This window comes from Dioscorea cayenensis, chromosome 19 (genome assembly GCF_009730915.1).
Source record: "Dioscorea cayenensis subsp. rotundata cultivar TDr96_F1 chromosome 19, TDr96_F1_v2_PseudoChromosome.rev07_lg8_w22 25.fasta, whole genome shotgun sequence".
NCBI classification, from domain to species: domain Eukaryota; kingdom Viridiplantae; phylum Streptophyta; class Magnoliopsida; order Dioscoreales; family Dioscoreaceae; genus Dioscorea; species Dioscorea cayenensis.
In genome coordinates this window covers 24,406,692-24,423,635 of record NC_052489.1, presented here as the reverse complement: position 1 = coordinate 24,423,635, position 16,944 = coordinate 24,406,692, and the positions used below count along the sequence as shown (strand labels likewise).

At 40.1% G+C, this 16,944-nt stretch overlaps 2 protein-coding genes across 2 annotated transcripts; both read left to right on the top strand.

Moving 5' to 3' along the window:
- Positions 1–3,452: 3,452 nt before the first annotated feature.
- On the top strand, positions 3,453–5,849 carry LOC120250716. The gene has a single exon (XM_039259554.1). It carries the CDS (start codon positions 3,898–3,900, stop codon positions 5,752–5,754), a length of 1,857 nt encoding a protein of 618 aa, XP_039115488.1. The 5' UTR covers positions 3,453–3,897; the 3' UTR covers positions 5,755–5,849.
- Positions 5,850–8,306: 2,457 nt separating this feature from the next.
- LOC120250180 (ferredoxin--NADP reductase, leaf-type isozyme, chloroplastic) lies at positions 8,307–11,212 on the top strand. The gene is made up of 9 exons (XM_039258969.1): positions 8,307–8,553; positions 8,631–8,868; positions 8,950–9,083; positions 9,847–9,925; positions 10,107–10,198; positions 10,283–10,360; positions 10,459–10,521; positions 10,613–10,847; positions 10,953–11,212. The coding sequence occupies exons 1-9, from the start codon at positions 8,440–8,442 to the stop codon at positions 11,018–11,020; spliced, it is 1,101 nt and encodes a 366-aa protein (XP_039114903.1). The 5' UTR covers positions 8,307–8,439; the 3' UTR covers positions 11,021–11,212.
- Positions 11,213–16,944: the final 5,732 nt, after the last annotated feature.

Sequence of the window (16,944 nt, the reverse complement as noted above, 5' to 3'; positions counted from 1 at the left end):
TCAAACAAAAAATCATTCCGTTGAAGCACCACCATCACCAGAACGAGGATGTATATACATTAGCAATTGTCGAGCTTGGGCATTAATGAGATGAGAGGGGATTGGAGCTTGGCATACGACTGTGGCTTGTGGTGGTGGGGAGGTTGCCATCGGATGATGATGCTTGGGCAAGCTCTACGAACCCTATGCGCGAAGGTCTTCGGGAGGGAGGCGGCTATCGGGGGGGATGAAGAAGAGGAAATAGGGCAACATACCCTTTTAGGTATCGGGTCCGGATCCAAATCGGATCCGGACCCGATAGTTATGGGTTAATAGGATATTAATCTCGTCCACGTCAGCACCGAAGATTTGTTTATTACTTTTCAAAATTTAATGTCGCCATGTCAGCAGTTCAGACGGCCAAACGGACTGTTGTTTGACGGAGGGATCTACATTGCTCAAATGTTAAAATAGAGGAACTTATAGGGGACAAATTATAATAGGGGAACTAAATAGGCAGATTGACCATAATACAGGGACTAAATAGGGTATTAAACCTATAAATATCTATGTGATTTAGGGCCGGTTTAATGACCATATAGGATATGAACAGATATGATATGAAAACTGGATAAATGTAAGAAAGGATATGGGCATAATAAGCTTATATCCTATCATATTTAATGCGCACCGAATAAACATTAGATAGCATTCTGTTATCCTATTTTATTTTATGTTTGAAATGTGGACCGGATAATAACTGAATATTATATGAATGGTATGTAAATAAAAAAAATTACTTTTTAGTTATATATATATATATTTTAAATAATTTTTTTTGAATTTTTCTTTAATGATTTAGTTATCAGTATATTTTAAATTTTTAAAAAATAAATAACCTATAAATAATGTCCACAAATTTATAGCTTGTAATATCACCAACTTGCAAAAATTATATTTAATACCTATTTCATTGAAGAAAATCATACACAAAGCCATCGATATGATATAAAGCTAAAGTAACAAACTCATTAATAAAATTAATAGATCACATCAAAATCAATTTGAAAAAAAAATCATAAGACTAGAGAAACTAAAAATAAGACATAATTAAAAAACTATATTTAGATGAAAAATAATTTGTTCAAGCACGAAAATTGACTGAGAAACCTTTAACCACTTTAAATGGGTAAAATCCTACCTAAACTAGTAAAATTAGTGTTATATCTAGTTGTTGACAAGCTTCTTATCCAAACACAGTGTTTAAAAGATTAAAAGAAGAGATACAATGAAACCTAGATAAGGTAAACAAACTAAATAATATGGTAAAAAGGTAAATATATTTTTTTATCATATCCTTTTCTATCCTGACTCCCCCACATGATTCATTATCATGTGTCCGACATGATAAAGTGGGCCAATAGGATAAGACTATCATATCCAATTGGCACACCAAACAAAGGACAGCAACATGATATGATAGTCTATCATATGATTCATATCCTATCGTTCTTATCATGTCTACTAAATTGACCCATATATCAAAGCAAGACATGGGGTTGTTTGCTAACCTAACATTTAGGGGACAAGCGCACAAATAGAACCACCACCAACATCACTAGTAATCAATCTTGATAATCAAACCCAAAGCTTCGATAATTTGGACGACATTGCACCAACTCAATCTCTTAATAATGACACACCAACAAGCTCTACTTCTAGGGCTAGGGAGTGTAAAAAATGTGGAAAACGTGTTAAGGCGGAGGAAGAAATCATACAAATTGAGAAGAATTGCAAATTCATTAAAAGCGGACAAGAGTCAATTTATTGGTAAGCACTTGTTTGATGAGATCATGATTTTGAGTGATTACTATACCGAATATGATCTTGAGCAAACATATGACTACTTGCTCTAGAATATCTTTTAGCAAATGTGTTTATGAGTAAAACCCATTCCTTTCGTTGTCTTTGGATGGATGATTTTCTTTATTAATTGAGGGGTGATCGTTGAGCATGAGTTATTATAATACCATCAGATATCATATTGTATTTTCTTTTAAAATTTGGACAAGTGTTATGTTATATTTTATTTTATTGTTTAAATTAGTGTCATGTTTGTAACTTGTAGGATGAAAAGCTGTGGGGTTTTTCAGTCTGCTTTAAGTTATCATGTTGTTATAGATTTTTAATGTTTTTAGGGCATCTTTAATGGCTTAAAAATGGCTTTCATTTTATTTTATTAATAATATTTAAGATTTTTTTTTCTAAATTATTTTAAATTTAGATAAAAAAAAATCTAAATTTTTTAATTTTTTTAAAATTTAAATATTAACCAACTTCAAATTTTTAAAAGATTTTAAATCATAAAAAAAAAATTAAAACAATATTTTTTTAAATCAAATATTTTTATAATTATTTAATACTCTGCTTAAAAATTAATTTATTTAATAAACTTTATAATAAATATAAAAATATTTAATATTTTAAAAAAATATTCTTAATACACATAAAAAATATAATAAAATAACAGAGATCCTGGGGGTTATTGTTGTAACCCCACAACGGGTTATTAACCCTGATCACGAGGTTACTATCACCCATAAAAAAAAATATTATTATTCATATATTTTTATTAATTTAAATATTTATTTTCAATTTTATTTTTTACAATACATTAGATAATAATTTTATTAATAATATTTAAGATTTTCTTAAATAAATATGTTAGGTGTTTCCATATACAAAAATAATGTTATTAACATTAAATGTAGAATGCTATATATGCGGATGAATTTTAATGATCTTATATTTTGATTTAAATATTTTGTGATGTAATTTTATGTTAAAAAATATTATTTGTTAATTAAATTTAATGTTTTTTTTAAATAAACATTAAATATTTTTACATTAAATAAATAATGTATTTAAGTTAATTAATTATTAGCTTAAATTAATTTGTAGGATAGATATTAAATAATTAGTATTAAAAATTAATGGAGATAATCTCACTATATCACTATTCTCATTTCTCACACTTACATCAAACTAAACACATGAGTAAATATAACATTTTTATTTACATCAAACTTAACAACAATGATGTAAGTTGAAATACAGTATTTTCATTTACATTGTGAGTCCACTTACATGTAATTTAATTTACTGACAACCAAACAACCCATTAAAGAAATAGTGGTTTTATTCGTAAAAAGCTATTTGTAATTTAAAAGTTGATCGTGATAATAACTTATATCTCTTTCCCATTTTTTCCCCTTCCCACCAATGACGATTGACCTAAATTTTAGCTGCTTAAATAAGCAAAGGCTTTCCATGGGATTATTAACATTATACCAATTTTAAAATTGAATAACATACATAAATGAATGTAAGATGTAATATTCATATTGATATTAAAAAAAAAATTATACAGTATAAAACACAAGATTTAATTCCAAATTTTATGTATTTTTGTAAATTGAAATATGCAGAAACCCCCAATGTCTAGAGTCTACAAATGAAATCCCCCTTGGTTTTCATTGGACGAGCGCAGCCAGAGATGGCATGACCCACTAATTTGCGAGAATTCGAATAGTTACCAAACGCAATGGCGGAGTGAAATGCGTGAGACCTATAAAATCTCAGCGGTTCGTAACGGCAGAGGATTTTCCCCTCAGGAACAGAGAGAGCCAGAGGGGAAGCTTGCCAAAGAATCCCTCTCCTCTCCACCTCCACCTCCATCTCCATCTCCATCTTTTCTCAGGTCCTCCTCCAACAAACCCATCCCATCCCACGTCCCATCCCTCAAAAGGACCGAACCAAATGCATTAACAATCAGCATCCACATTAACAGTCGGCCATACAAACCAAAGATTACCAAAAGGCGAGAGAGAAAGACAGACCTGGGGATCAAACGATACAATGATGGGGGACGGGACCAAGGCGATGCTCGCCAAACCGATCCAGTTAGCGGACCAGGTCACCAAGTTTGCCGACGAGGCGCACAACTTTCGTCAAGAGTGTTTGGATCTGAAGCCCAAGACCGAACGCCTCTCCGCGCTGTTACGCCAGGCTGCGCGCTCTGACCTCTATGAGCGTCCCGCACGCCGCATCACGGACGACACCGAGCAAGCGCTCGACAAGGCGTTGTCCCTCGTGCTCAAGTGCCGGCCGCACGGCCTCCTTCGCCGGGTGCTAACTATCATCCCCGCTGCCGCGTTCAAGCGCGTGCACACCTCGCTCGATAACTCGATCGCGGATCTCTCTTGGCTCCTTCGAGTCTCGTCCACGTCCCACTCGGACGAGGACGATGACGACATCCATCTTGGGCTCCCACCCATCGCGCAAAACGAACCCATTCTTTTCCTAATCTGGGAACAAATCGCGGCGCTGCAGACCGGCGGGTCGCTCGAGGCGCGCGCGGACGCAGCCGCGTCGCTCGCTTCGCTCGCTCGCGACAATGATCGGTACGGCAAGCTCATTGTTGAGGAGGATGGTATCTACCCGTTGCTCCGGCTCGTCAAAGAGGGCCGCATGGAGGGTCAGGAGAATGCGGCGAGAGCCATCGGACTTCTGGCGCGAGACCTCGAGAGCATCGATCGAATGGTCCAGGCCGGCGTTTGCTCCGCCTTCGCAAAGGTCCTCAAGGATGCGCCCATGAATGTCCAGGCCACGGTTGCCTGGGCCGTCTCGGAGCTCGCCGGAAACTGCCCTAATTCGCAGGATGTCTTCGCGCAGAACAACGTCGTGCGGTTTCTCGTCGGTCATCTCGCCTTCGAGACCGTGCAGGAGCACAGCAAGTACACGATCCAGTCAAAGGTGAACTCCATCCACTCCGCCGTGCTCGCCAACAAGGACACCAGCAGCGGGAAACCACCTCACATTCCTGATGACTCGCTGGAGAGTGGGAACCACGGCCACGTGGTAGCCCGGCCGACGACGGCAGCGAAGCCCTCGAGATCCAACAATGGCTCCCTCTCCGGAGCGAGCATCAGAGGAAGGGAATACGAGGAGCCAGCTACAAAGAACTACATGAAAGCCATGGCCGCCAGAGCCCTCTCGCAGCTGTCCAAAGGCAACCTCGCCATCTCCAAGAGCATCACCGAATCCAAAGCCCTTCTCTGCTTCGCTGTCTTGTTAGAAAAAGGGACAGAAGATGTGCGTTACAACTGTGCCTTGGCGTTGATGGAAATCACCAAGGTCGCAGAGCAGGACGCCGACCTCCGCCGATCCGCATTCAAGCCCACAACCCCGGCAGCGAAGGCAGTAGTAGACCAATTGCTGAGAATCATTCTCTCCGAGAAACCAGAGCACGACGAGCTCCTCGTCCCTTGCATTGTAGCACTCGGATGCTTATCAAGAACATTCAGAGCAACGGAGACAAGGATCATCGGGCCACTGGTGGGTTTCCTGGACGACAGAGAAGAGGTGGTGATCAAGGAAGCGGCGGTGGCGCTGACCAAGTTCGCGTGCACTGAGAACTATCTCCACCATGATCACTCCAAGGCCATCCTCAAGGCCGGAGGAGCAAAGCACCTCATCCAGCATGTGTACTTCGGAGAGCAAGGTGTTCAAATGGCGGCACTCATCTTGCTCTGCTACATTGCACTCCATGTGCCGGATAGCGAGGAGCTCGCTCAGGCAGAGGTGCTCACCGTGCTGGAATGGGCTTCCAAGCAGGCGTTCATGGTGCAAGATCCAAAGGTGGAGGAGCTCCTGCATGAATCCAAGGGAAGGTTGGAGCTTTACCAGTCCAGAGGTTCTAGAGGATTATATTGATTGGATTATACTTAACAAAACACCATTCCATTTTTTGCAACTTCATAGTTTTCCAGATTGTTTGTGTGTATATACTATATATAATAATAATAATAATATCATATTATATATAAATGAAACTCTAATTTTAATTCAATTTTAGTTCTTGGTTTTTCAACATTCCTGCTCAACTCTCTGCAGATAATTAGTTTCATATTTGACCAAGAGATAAACACCAAATCTCAAAAAACCATAGACAGAACATTTAACCATAATAGTTGTTAATTATCCTACAAAATGGGGGTTACTCTCTTAGAGCCATTGAGTACTATGTGAACTTATAAATTCTCTCCAGATCTGTAAGGTTTTACTTGATGTTTAGATTTATTTTTAGGGACATATGCACATGATGAAGAACATGGTTTTGGGGGAACATGCCAGCTACAAGAACTAACTCTTTTCTCTCTTCATGTAAGTTATTAGGGTAGGAGTGTTTGAATTTTATGCAAATTAACAGCCTCTTTTTGGAAACATAGAGAAACCAGAATGTCATGAACAATTCTAGAAATACATAATTGTTGATTATCATTAGTTCAAGGACAATACTTCTTCCAGCACAGCTATTGTGCACAAATGTTGATTATGATTACCCAGGTTTCAATTGTTTTGGGGTTGAAGCTGTTACTTGTCAGCTAGTTTAATAAATATGAATATAAATTTACAAATTTGGGTTTTAATTTGTTAGCTTAAGTAGTATATGGTTGACTTCAGTGTAACAAAACCAAGCATTCTTGTGAGCATCTTCTATATCGTTAGGAATTTAGATCAGGGACTGTTACTTGGAGCATCCATGAACAATTACTAGATGCCTTTTCGGAGTATTTACTTTTGTACCTTTCCCTTGCAGTTACACAAAATTTAAGAAGAGGGGTACATCTTAATTAAATCATCAAAATGAAGTTAAATGTTGTAGAAACTGTAGATACTGAATGACATCAAAATCCATATGTATAGACGTGGTTGAAGTTGTCCTATCATTCAAAAACAAAGGTAATAGCTGCAATGGGATTGGCTAAATTTTTTGCAGAAAAATAAAATTAGATTAAGAAACAAGACTTGGTAAATGGTTTGCATGGCAGATATTAGCATGGGAAAAAATTTATAAGTTATAATATTTTGATGAGAAAATATAAATAATAGCTTCAAAGATTTTAGCAAATGAAAATAAAACAATCATTAAATGTTGAAAGAGTGGAATAGAATGAAATTTAGAGGATATTTGTATGGATATAGCCTTAAACAAGTGTAAATATATGACCTTTCTTGCTCAGACACCATGAAAATATCTCAACTACTAAACATCCATGCACATATATATCGACCATACTACTCTCGATAATACTAACATTATCCCGGGGAAAAAGTAAAAGGTCTAGCTCCATCAGTTTTGGTGTTCACTATTTTGAAAGGTATATATATGTGTGTCTTTAATTTTGGGTGTATATATTTTAATGCAATATTTGTAAGCATAGATCTTTATAAAGAAAACCAAAGCTTAGACTCCCACTACCTAGTACAGTAAATTGTTAGTTAAATAGTAAATACACAAGCTCAAAATCAAATCTGTGGTTAAATAGTGAATAAGCAAACTCAAAATTAAATCAGTGGGTTGATAATACTATTGTTTAAGGGATTGTAAATCACAAAAAAACTAGTTTTAGGGAGATGTTGTCGTTTTTGTTATAAAAAAAATTGGTTTATACCTCGATTTTATTTTATTTTTATAAAGTGTATAAAATATATTCATTTAAATGAAAATGAGGAAAATACAATATTGTGAAAAAAAAAATACATCAATCCACTAGAAGTGGACATTGATTATAAAGTAGGAAAAAATAAAAAGCATGTAAGCGTCTGATCATGTGAAATTTTGGCACTGCTTATATAGTGTTTTCTCAACATGTGATCACTTGAGATTGAATGGTGTTATAAAAATTTTAAGCTATAGTTTGCGGTCATAGTTGAGTCTTCAATCTAGTTTTTGCATTTAGAGAAAGGATGATCCGTGATAATATCATATAAATAATTATTTATAACAAAATATATATATATATCACGAGAATATTCTAGAAAAGCTTTTCATACAAAATATCATGGGTTATCTTGTAGATCATTGATCTTACAGTAAACGTTATATGATATACAATAAATACCATATTTAATGTCAACACTGTAACCACAAATGAATAGCAAATACTTTAAGAAAAAAATGATACTGGAGTTATTTTATTGTTCAATACCTCACATAAAATACTACATATATCATTATAATTTGTTTATAATAAATATATATATATTTTTTAAAAAAATATCTCAATGGATTTTCCTTGAAGTTCCTTTCACAGCAGATTCCACAGTAGAATTATCCATAACAAACCATTGTATGTATTGTATTCAAACAAACACAAAACACAATATCCAACAGCACTAGACTAGCAAAGTACTTATACAAATCCTATTTAGCACTCTCTCTAGATATGCTATCAACCACTACCATGCTCCACCATTCTCCTCCACCCATCTGAATTCTCCAATCCTCTCCCATCCCCTCATTAACAACCTCTTCTTTTTAATCCATCTCATCCTCCTTCTCCTTCTCTACTACAATTGTAGTCTCCTTCCACTTCCATCTCCACTGCAGGACCAATGGCTTCCACTGCAGTGACAGCCTCAGTCTCCCTCCCTTCCTCTAAGACATCATCCCTTGTTCTTCCTTCAAGGACATACATCTCCTCTTCAGACAAGCTCACTCTCAACAAGGTACTAATGCAGTAATTCATTTGCCTTTTTTTTCATTCATTCATTCATTCATTGATTCATTCATTTTCGTCTTGCAGACTTGCTTGTACACCAAAAGTGTCTCCTTTTCTACCAGGAAGTTGGTCACTGTAAGAGCTCAGGTCACCACAGAAGCCCCTGTCAAGGTAAAGAAGGAATCCAAGAAGGATGATGAAGGGGTTGTTACCAATAAGTACAGGCCTGCAAATCCTTACATTGGGAAGTGCCTTCTGAACACTAAGATCACTGGTGATGATGCTCCAGGAGAGACTTGGCATATGGTCTTCAGCACTGAAGGTACTGTCGCTTCCTCAATATTGATTTATTTTTTTGTGGTTTTCTTTTGGTTTTTGAGTGTTGAGGATAGTGGTTTTGTAGGGGAGGTTCCTTACAGAGAAGGGCAGTCTGTTGGTGTGATTGCTGATGGAATTGATAAGAATGGAAAGCCTCACAAGCTTAGGTTGTATTCAATTGCCAGCAGTGCTCTTGGAGATTTTGGTGATTCCAAGACTGTGAGTTTGTGATTTCTCCATCTTTGATTTATGTTCTTGAGAAGCCAATGATTTGTTTGGATTGATTTAATTTAATAGTTGTTTTATCAGTTTGATGTTTTCTGATTGCTTGAGCAGGGTATCAGCAACCTGTTTAGGTTGTCAATAAAGATGTGAATGTCTAGTTATTGATACTTTCTTTCATGCTGCATGGATAAATCTCTAGTATGCATGGATGCATCATTGCTATTTTGGTAGGTTCTTATTTGATGATTCCAGAGAAGACCACGTTTTTACATGAAGTTTCTTCTAAATGAACTGTTGATGAAGAGCTTAACTAGATGATTTGTTAGGATAATGGGAAAAGAATATGCAATTAAAGATGATAGCATGACACAAGAGCATGCAAAAATTTGATGTTTAATATACGAGGAACAGCTTGAATGGTTATGTAGTGACACATTTAAGAAGAAGCCATGTTAATTACTTCCTGCACCTATTATACTTTAAGCTTCGTTCTTCGACTGCTTTCTCTTTTCAATATTGTTCATGACCAATATAATCTCAATTGGATTCAACTTTTACAAAGGCAAAATACAAACTAAGAAAACGAGTTCCATATTAGGACGTGAACACCTCAAAATATTTTATGAGGGATTTTATCTACTGAACATACCATTAGCAATTTATAGTTCCAAATCTGTTAACTGTGCCTTTGTTAGTTTTTACTTACTGAATTTGTTATTCCTAAACTTATAGATTTATTTTTCGTGTTTGTTTGTAGGTTTCATTATGTGTGAAGAGACTTGTATACACAAATGATCAAGGAGAGATAGTAAAGGGAGTGTGCTCTAATTACTTGTGTAAGCTTATCTGCTAGCACATGGTCTATTCTTATATTATTTGAAAACTGGTTTTTCTGTTCTTTGCCATAACTTGTATCTCACCTACAAATTGATCCTCAATTCTTCGTAGGATGTTTGACTGTGTTTTATATTGCAAGTGTCCTTGTTATTCTTTTGCGTTAATCTTTATGCATTTCAGGTGACCTGAAGCCGGGGGCTGATGTTAAACTTACTGGACCAGTAGGAAAAGAAATGCTTATGCCAAAAGACCCCAATGCAACTATTATAATGGTAGTTGCCATTCTCTTCATGTTTTACTCTTTCTAAGTACTGTATTGTGCTTAAGGATGTAAATTATTGGGTATTCCGTTTCAGCTTGCAACGGGTACTGGAATTGCTCCTTTCCGAGGATTCTTATGGAAGATGTTCTTCGAGAAGCATGAAAATTACAAGGTAAAGTGTATGGCCGTGAATGCTTATTTATGGATATAATGATTGGTTCTTCAAACACTTTTGACAGTTAAGTTAGTTGCAATTGTATCTTTTTGCAGTTTAATGGGTTGGCTTGGCTCTTCTTGGGAGTTCCTACAAGTAGCTCTTTGCTCTATAAGGAGGTATGTCTTCTAATGAATTACTATTCATTTTGAATCAATTTCTCTCTCTTTCTATTGTGCTTCTTACTCCATTCACTTTTCTGATGGCCAGGAATTTGAGAAGATGAAAGAAAAGGCACCTGATAACTTCAGGCTCGACTTCGCTGTAAGCCGAGAGCAAACAAACGAGAAGGGAGAGAAGATGTACATCCAGACCCGAATGGCACAGTATGCTGAAGAATTGTGGGAATTGCTAAAGAAAGACAACACTTTTGTGTACATGTGTGGACTAAAAGGAATGGAGAAAGGAATCGACGACATTATGGGGTCTCTGGCTGCCAAGGATGGTAAGTTATATCAAGTATTACAGATAATAGTCTCGTACCGGTTGTTTAGAACCAATGCTGACATTTTATTATATCATTCTTACTTAATTTTGAATCAAAATGCAGGAATTGATTGGTTGGACTATAAGAAGCAATTGAAGAAGGGAGAGCAATGGAATGTTGAAGTTTATTGATGCTTGCTGCTACTTTGTGCAAGCTGTTTCCATTTGCCAAAAGGACCGATCTTTTTCGTCTTTGTGTCTACTCAATGTAGATAGGTGATATTTTTCTTTTGTGGTGTATTTTCCTTTGTTTGGTACTTACTTGTAAGTAATCTCAACTTCAATTTATAAACTTTTTCACAAGTTTGATACAATATTTTCTCATCTTTTGTTCTCTTACTTCTTGTACCTTCAACCTTTTTCAATACAGATTGCTTTCAATATAATTAGATAATATTAAAGAAGCTGTTTGATAATGCCTTTTGATTCAATCATATTAAAAAGAATGAAATTAGACAAGATTGCATTCTACATTTGGGCATCAAACAGCAGGGGAAGGGGGTCTGCTGTTTGATGCCCAAATGTAGACGAGCTCTCCTGCAAACATGGGAACTATATTATACATTTGGCGCCGTGGGTCGTGCAACGGGAGAGGGCCAGTGGGTCCATATCTGGAACCTCCCGTTGCATGCATGGTGCTGGTCCATCCTTGCTGAAGTTCTCAGGCCGGTGGGAGAACTGGTGGCCATCTCGCAGGCGGAGCTTCATCATAAGTTCTTCATTTCAGTGTTAGTGCATCGCCAGACTGGTGTTTTATTGCCTCTTGAGCTTGATTTTAGTATGGGTATGAGAAGGTATCAAGTGCTCTTCACGGGTGATCGTGGGGCTTTGCCGGTGTTCCGGCGTGAGCTAGGGAGGTACATGGTTCCGGACTCTGATGTGTCTGCAGGGTTGAAGCAGGGGACGGTGGTGGAGAGTGCGCGGATGATGGTAAAGAATGTTGTGGTGGAGCCGAGCTCCCACAGCAAGCCAAGTGATCACAGTGATAAGCCTGAGAGGGAGGCGCTGGAGGTCGTTCCGGTGAGGGACCAGGATGATACGTGTTTACCGGTGGTCGAGCACGGCTCCCACGGTGGGGACGAAGCGAGGATTCCGACTGGTCAGAATGCTGCGCGGCGGACCGATGGTTACTCGGAGTTCCGGAGAGGGACCGATGGTCACTGGGGGGCTCGGTCTCCCGAGCGGGGTTCAGCAAAGAGAGGAATATGGGTGAAATCTCAGTCGGGAGACGTGTCGACTGTGGAGTGGTTCGGCAGAGTAGGACGCTGGACCAGGTTAAGCTGCTCATACGTGGCTCCCAGGTTTCGTCCGAGGTTTCCGCGGGGCACGTTAAGGAGGGTCCGGTCCAGGTTAAGGATAAAGAGGATTACTTTAAGGTTGGGCTCGTGTCGGGATTGGGGGATAGTGCTTCGGCTGTGCCGCTGGTACAGGATAAGGTGTCTGTTGGGCCCTTTTCGGTGTTATTGAATAATGAGAAGTTGGGGCCGGTTGTAGTGGAAGAAGACCCTATTGCCCTTCTTGTTGGGCCGTTTCCAAACTTGGGCCAGGAACAGCTTGTTCACTCTAACCCTGATCCTGGTGATCCGGTTTTGTTGTGTGATGTGGACCGTCAAGTGGGACCGATTCTTGTATCTAAACAAATGGAGATTTCAGGAGGGGACATGGATAATGGTGAGAATGGTTATTCAGGGGTCAAGGGCCTTCTTCAGTCGAATTTTACACTAGCAAAATTAAAAGAGGTGGACTTCAGAGATATTTCCGCAGCCCCAACTTTGGAACCCCCTATTGGCTTCTCTTGGAAATTTTTGTCGGGGGCTTGGGTCCTAGCTCCTGTTGATTTACCTATTGACTCTGAAGACCCTAATGGGGATGAGTTACTTTATGATGGGGAGGGAGAGGATGGATCAAAGGCCCGGTCTACTGATGCTATTTCACAGGGGGTCGATGTAGAGTCGGATGACTCTATTACTGATTTCGAGAGGAACCTTCGGGTGCTGTTGCCGGGATTTCAGGGTGGCAACACTGAGCAGGAGCTAGCGGTGGGAACTAGGAAAAGTGAGAGGCCGAAGAAACCTTCTTCACGTTTCACTGAGGATGTTGGGTACCTGACTGAACCACCAAAGTCAACCAAGAAGAAGGGAACTGGAGGGGAGAAAGATAAAAGTAATTACTCTAAACCGCTGTTTATTTCTGAGTGGTCCAATGTCCAAATTGCTAAATATTGTGATACATGCGGTATTTCTTTTTCTGAATCTGTGAATGATTGTGTGAATCATATTCGCTCGTTAGAAAAGTCTCACTCTATGACCGGTAAGGGTCCAGTGGTCACCCCCTCAGGGGGGTGTGGGAACTAGGTGGTTGTTAATGAATATTATTAATTGGAATGTGAGGGGGCTGGGTCGGCCAGCTAAACGCTTTTTGGTTAAAGATTTTTTTCACTTGCATTTTGCGGATGTGTGTTGCTTGCAAGAAACAAAACTTGAGTTGGTTCAGCCAGCTATCTGGAGGGAGATTGGGGGTTCGAGTCTGGACCAGTTTACCTTTGTTCCTGCTAAGGGGTCGGCTGGGGGTATTGTTTTAGGATGGAACAGTGCCTTGTTGATTGGTACTGTGGGACAAGTAGGGGAGTTTTGCTTGTCAGTTGACTTTGTGGTTTGGAGGGATAATTTCAGATGGCGTTGTACTACGGTCTATGGGCCTACTGAGAGATCTCGTAAGCGGGATTTCTGGGAGGAACTGAGTGGTTCCAGAGGAGTTGCGAGTGTTCCATGGATAATTTGTGGAGATTTCAATGCGATTTTCAACGTGGCAGATAAACCCTCTGGTAACATTAGTTGGAACGATTTCCGGAGTGCCAATGCCTTCTTGAATAAATTGGAGCTACAGGAACCCCCTTCAGTGGGGAGGAAATTTACGTGGACCAATGGGCAAGTGAACCCTATTTGGGTGAAACTGGATCGTTTCCTGGTTAATAATGAATGGTTATCACATTTCCCTAGAGTGACTCAATTGACTCTCCCTAGGCTGGGATCCTATCATGTGCCGATTCGGCTTGAGGTGGGTTGCCATATTTCTAGGCCTAGGCCTTTTCGGAATGAGCAGGTGTAGACCACGATTGAGGGCTTTCATGATCTGGTGCAGCATTGGTGGTCCGAGATTGAGCATGGGGGATGTGGTGCCTTCATTATCTCTAAGAAAATTGTTGGGGTGAGGGATCGGTTGCGTCAGTGGGCTAAATACAGTTTTGGATCGATTAAACTCAGGAAATTAGCTCTGATGCAGGAGATGGAGGCTCTTGATATTATTAAGGAATCCAGAAGTCTTACCTCTGGGGAGAGCCAGGTCGAACTTGATATTTCCTGCAAGTTAGAGGAAATCCGTAAGCAGGAAGAGATTTACTGGAAACAAAGATCGAGGATTCAGTGGATCAAAGAGGGTGATGAAAATACCAAATTTTTCCATGCGATTGCGAATGGTCGGAAGAATCGCAATTTCATCCCTTGTATTTTGCAGGGAAGCACCCTGGTTAGGAACACCGGTGAAATTGGCAAAGTGTTTACTAAGCACTTTAAGCATCAGTTTGGCTGTAGTAGGTCCTTCAAACTTAGGGTTGATCTCTAGCGACTCTTCCAATTGAAAAACACTGTTGATTTATCTATTTTGGAAGGTCCTTTCTCTGTTGAGGAAATAAAAGGTGCAGTATTTGCGTTAGGGGGGGGACAAAGCCCCAGGGTCGGATGGCTTTCCAATCCATTTCTTCAAGCAATTCTGGGATACGATAAGTGCGGATCTTGTTCGGCTTTGTGAGGATTTCTATTGGCACTGGGCCAATTTGGAAAGGATTAATTGGGCTTGTATTGCCCTTATTCCTAAAGTGAGTTCGCCAGAGTCCCCGAGCGACTTCAGACCCATCAGTTTGATCAATTCTACTTTGAAAATTATTTCGAAACTGTTAGCGACGCGATTGAGTAAGGTGATCAACTTGTTGGTGGACAAGGATCAGTCTGCCTTTCTTAAGGGGCGGTGCATTTTAGATAATATTGCAACGGCTGAGGAGCTCATTTTCAGTATTCACAAGTGGAGTATACCGGGGCATATTTTGAAGGTAGATTTCAACAAGGCCTTTGATCGAGTCGATTGGGACTTTTTCTTAGAGCTTTTGGAGGCTCGAGGCTTCGGGGAACGTTGGTTGGGGTGGATAAAATGTATTCTTAAGTCGTCTAAAGCATCCATTCTGGTTAATGGTTCCCCGAGTGGATATGTGAGGTACAAGTGTGGGTTGCGACAAGGTGACCCGTTATCGCCGTTGCTGTTTGTTTTGGTTACTGATGTGCTGAGTTCGATGTTTGCACACGCCCTTCAGTCGAAGGTTTTGATTGGTGTACCTATAGGGGAGTTTGGCAATAGATGTAATTTGCACTATGCTGATGATTTGCTTGTGCTGACCACAGGTGGACTTAAGGATTTGCGAATTATTAAGTTGATTCTCTACATGTTTGAGGGGATGACTGGGTTGGCTACCAATTTCTCCAAAACTTGTCTTTATTCTTCAGAGGTGGGGGTGCTTCCTGATTTGGAAGCCGCTGCTACGCTTAGCTGTGAAAGGGGTATGCTCCCTATTAATTATCTGGGTATTCCAATTTCTGGGAGAAGGCCACGGAGACAGGATTGGGAGCAACTCATCTCTAAGGTGCGAAGTAGGCTGGCGTCGTGGAAATTAAAGCACTTATCTATTGGGGGACGCCTTACAATGGTAAGCTCAGTGCTTACTGCTGTACCAACGTACTGGATGTCTATGTTTAAGTTACTTGGTTGGGTTATTAAGGAGATCAACCGGATTAGACTTGACTTCTTGTGGTCTAGGACGGACATTGATCACCCGAGTTGCAGACTGGTTGGCTGGAATAATATCTGTCGTGCGCGAGATCAAGGGGGGTGGGGTATCTTAGATCTTTAGAATTTTAATCAGGCGTTAATGGGAAAGTGGTGGTGGAAGTTTATGACGGATCCGACTTGGTGTAGCACGGAGGTGATACAGTTTAATTATGGTATGAGTCGGTGGAATTTATTCCCTAGGCAAGCGGATAGAATTTCCTTTTTCTGGAAAGGGGTACTGCGCTGTCTCCCAGCTTTACGGTGTTGTATTGCTCATGATATCCATTCTGGGGAGGCGACCCTGTTCTGGAAAGATAATTGGGTTGATGGCAGAGCTCCTATGTGGTTGTGGCAGGAGGAATTTCGAAGAGCTAACTCCCCCGATGGTTCTATTAGGGAGTTGCGTTTGCTGTTGTCGCAGGCGCCTTTCTCTGAGGAGGCGGGTATACTGGCTGTCAAAGATCGATTGGAGGCTCAGGACCGGGAGGCTGGTGACACCAAGAGTTGACGTCTGACGGGGAATGGCTGCTTCTCGGTTAAGTCCTTTTATATTTTCCTAAATGATGGTGGCCTCAGATGTCCCGTGGCGAAGATCTTCTGGAGAAGTACATGCCCAAAGAAAATTAATATCTTCAATTGGTTAGCTTGGAAAGATAAGATTCTCACCTTGGAGAATTTAGAAGTTAGAAGATGTAATCGGCTCCCAACTGCTACATGTATTTTGTGTAATGCGGCGACGGAGACAGTGGACCATCTGTTTCTATTTTGCCCTCTGGCAAGACAGGTGTGGGGGTATTTTGGTAGGCTATTGGATCTCCCGAATCCGCCTAGTTCGCTGAGTCTGGTGTGGGCTGAGTAGAGATCAAATGTTAGACCAAACTCTAGGTTTTCGGGGAGTTAGTGGTGAAGGCGATTGTGTGGAATATTTGGCTTGCGCGAAATGATTGCATGTTTAATGTTTCTAATATTACTGCACATGCTATTATTCGGAAGATTGACCGTATGCTATTATACTGGGTTTCTGCAGCTGCTGAGGGGCTTCGTGCAAAGATGGAGGAACATCTCCCAGCTATCAGGCGTAGCTTGGAGTCCTTTGGTACTGCGGTGGAGGAGCTGGGTGTGGAGCCGACTCCGGAGGAGGATTCAGAGATGGGCATGTGCTAGAGGGTTTCTTGTCTTGG

Coding starts and splice junctions, on each gene's coding strand:
- LOC120250716 (XM_039259554.1), top strand. CDS start 3,898: ATGATGGGGGACGGGACCAAGGCGATGCTCGCCAAACCGATCCAGTTA.
- LOC120250180 (XM_039258969.1), top strand. CDS start 8,440: ATGGCTTCCACTGCAGTGACAGCCTCAGTCTCCCTCCCTTCCTCTAAG. Junction 10,199..10,282: donor CCAATGCAACTATTATAATG/GTAGTTGCCATT, acceptor ATTCCGTTTCAG/CTTGCAACGGGTACTGGAAT. Junction 10,848..10,952: donor GTCTCTGGCTGCCAAGGATG/GTAAGTTATATC, acceptor ATCAAAATGCAG/GAATTGATTGGTTGGACTAT.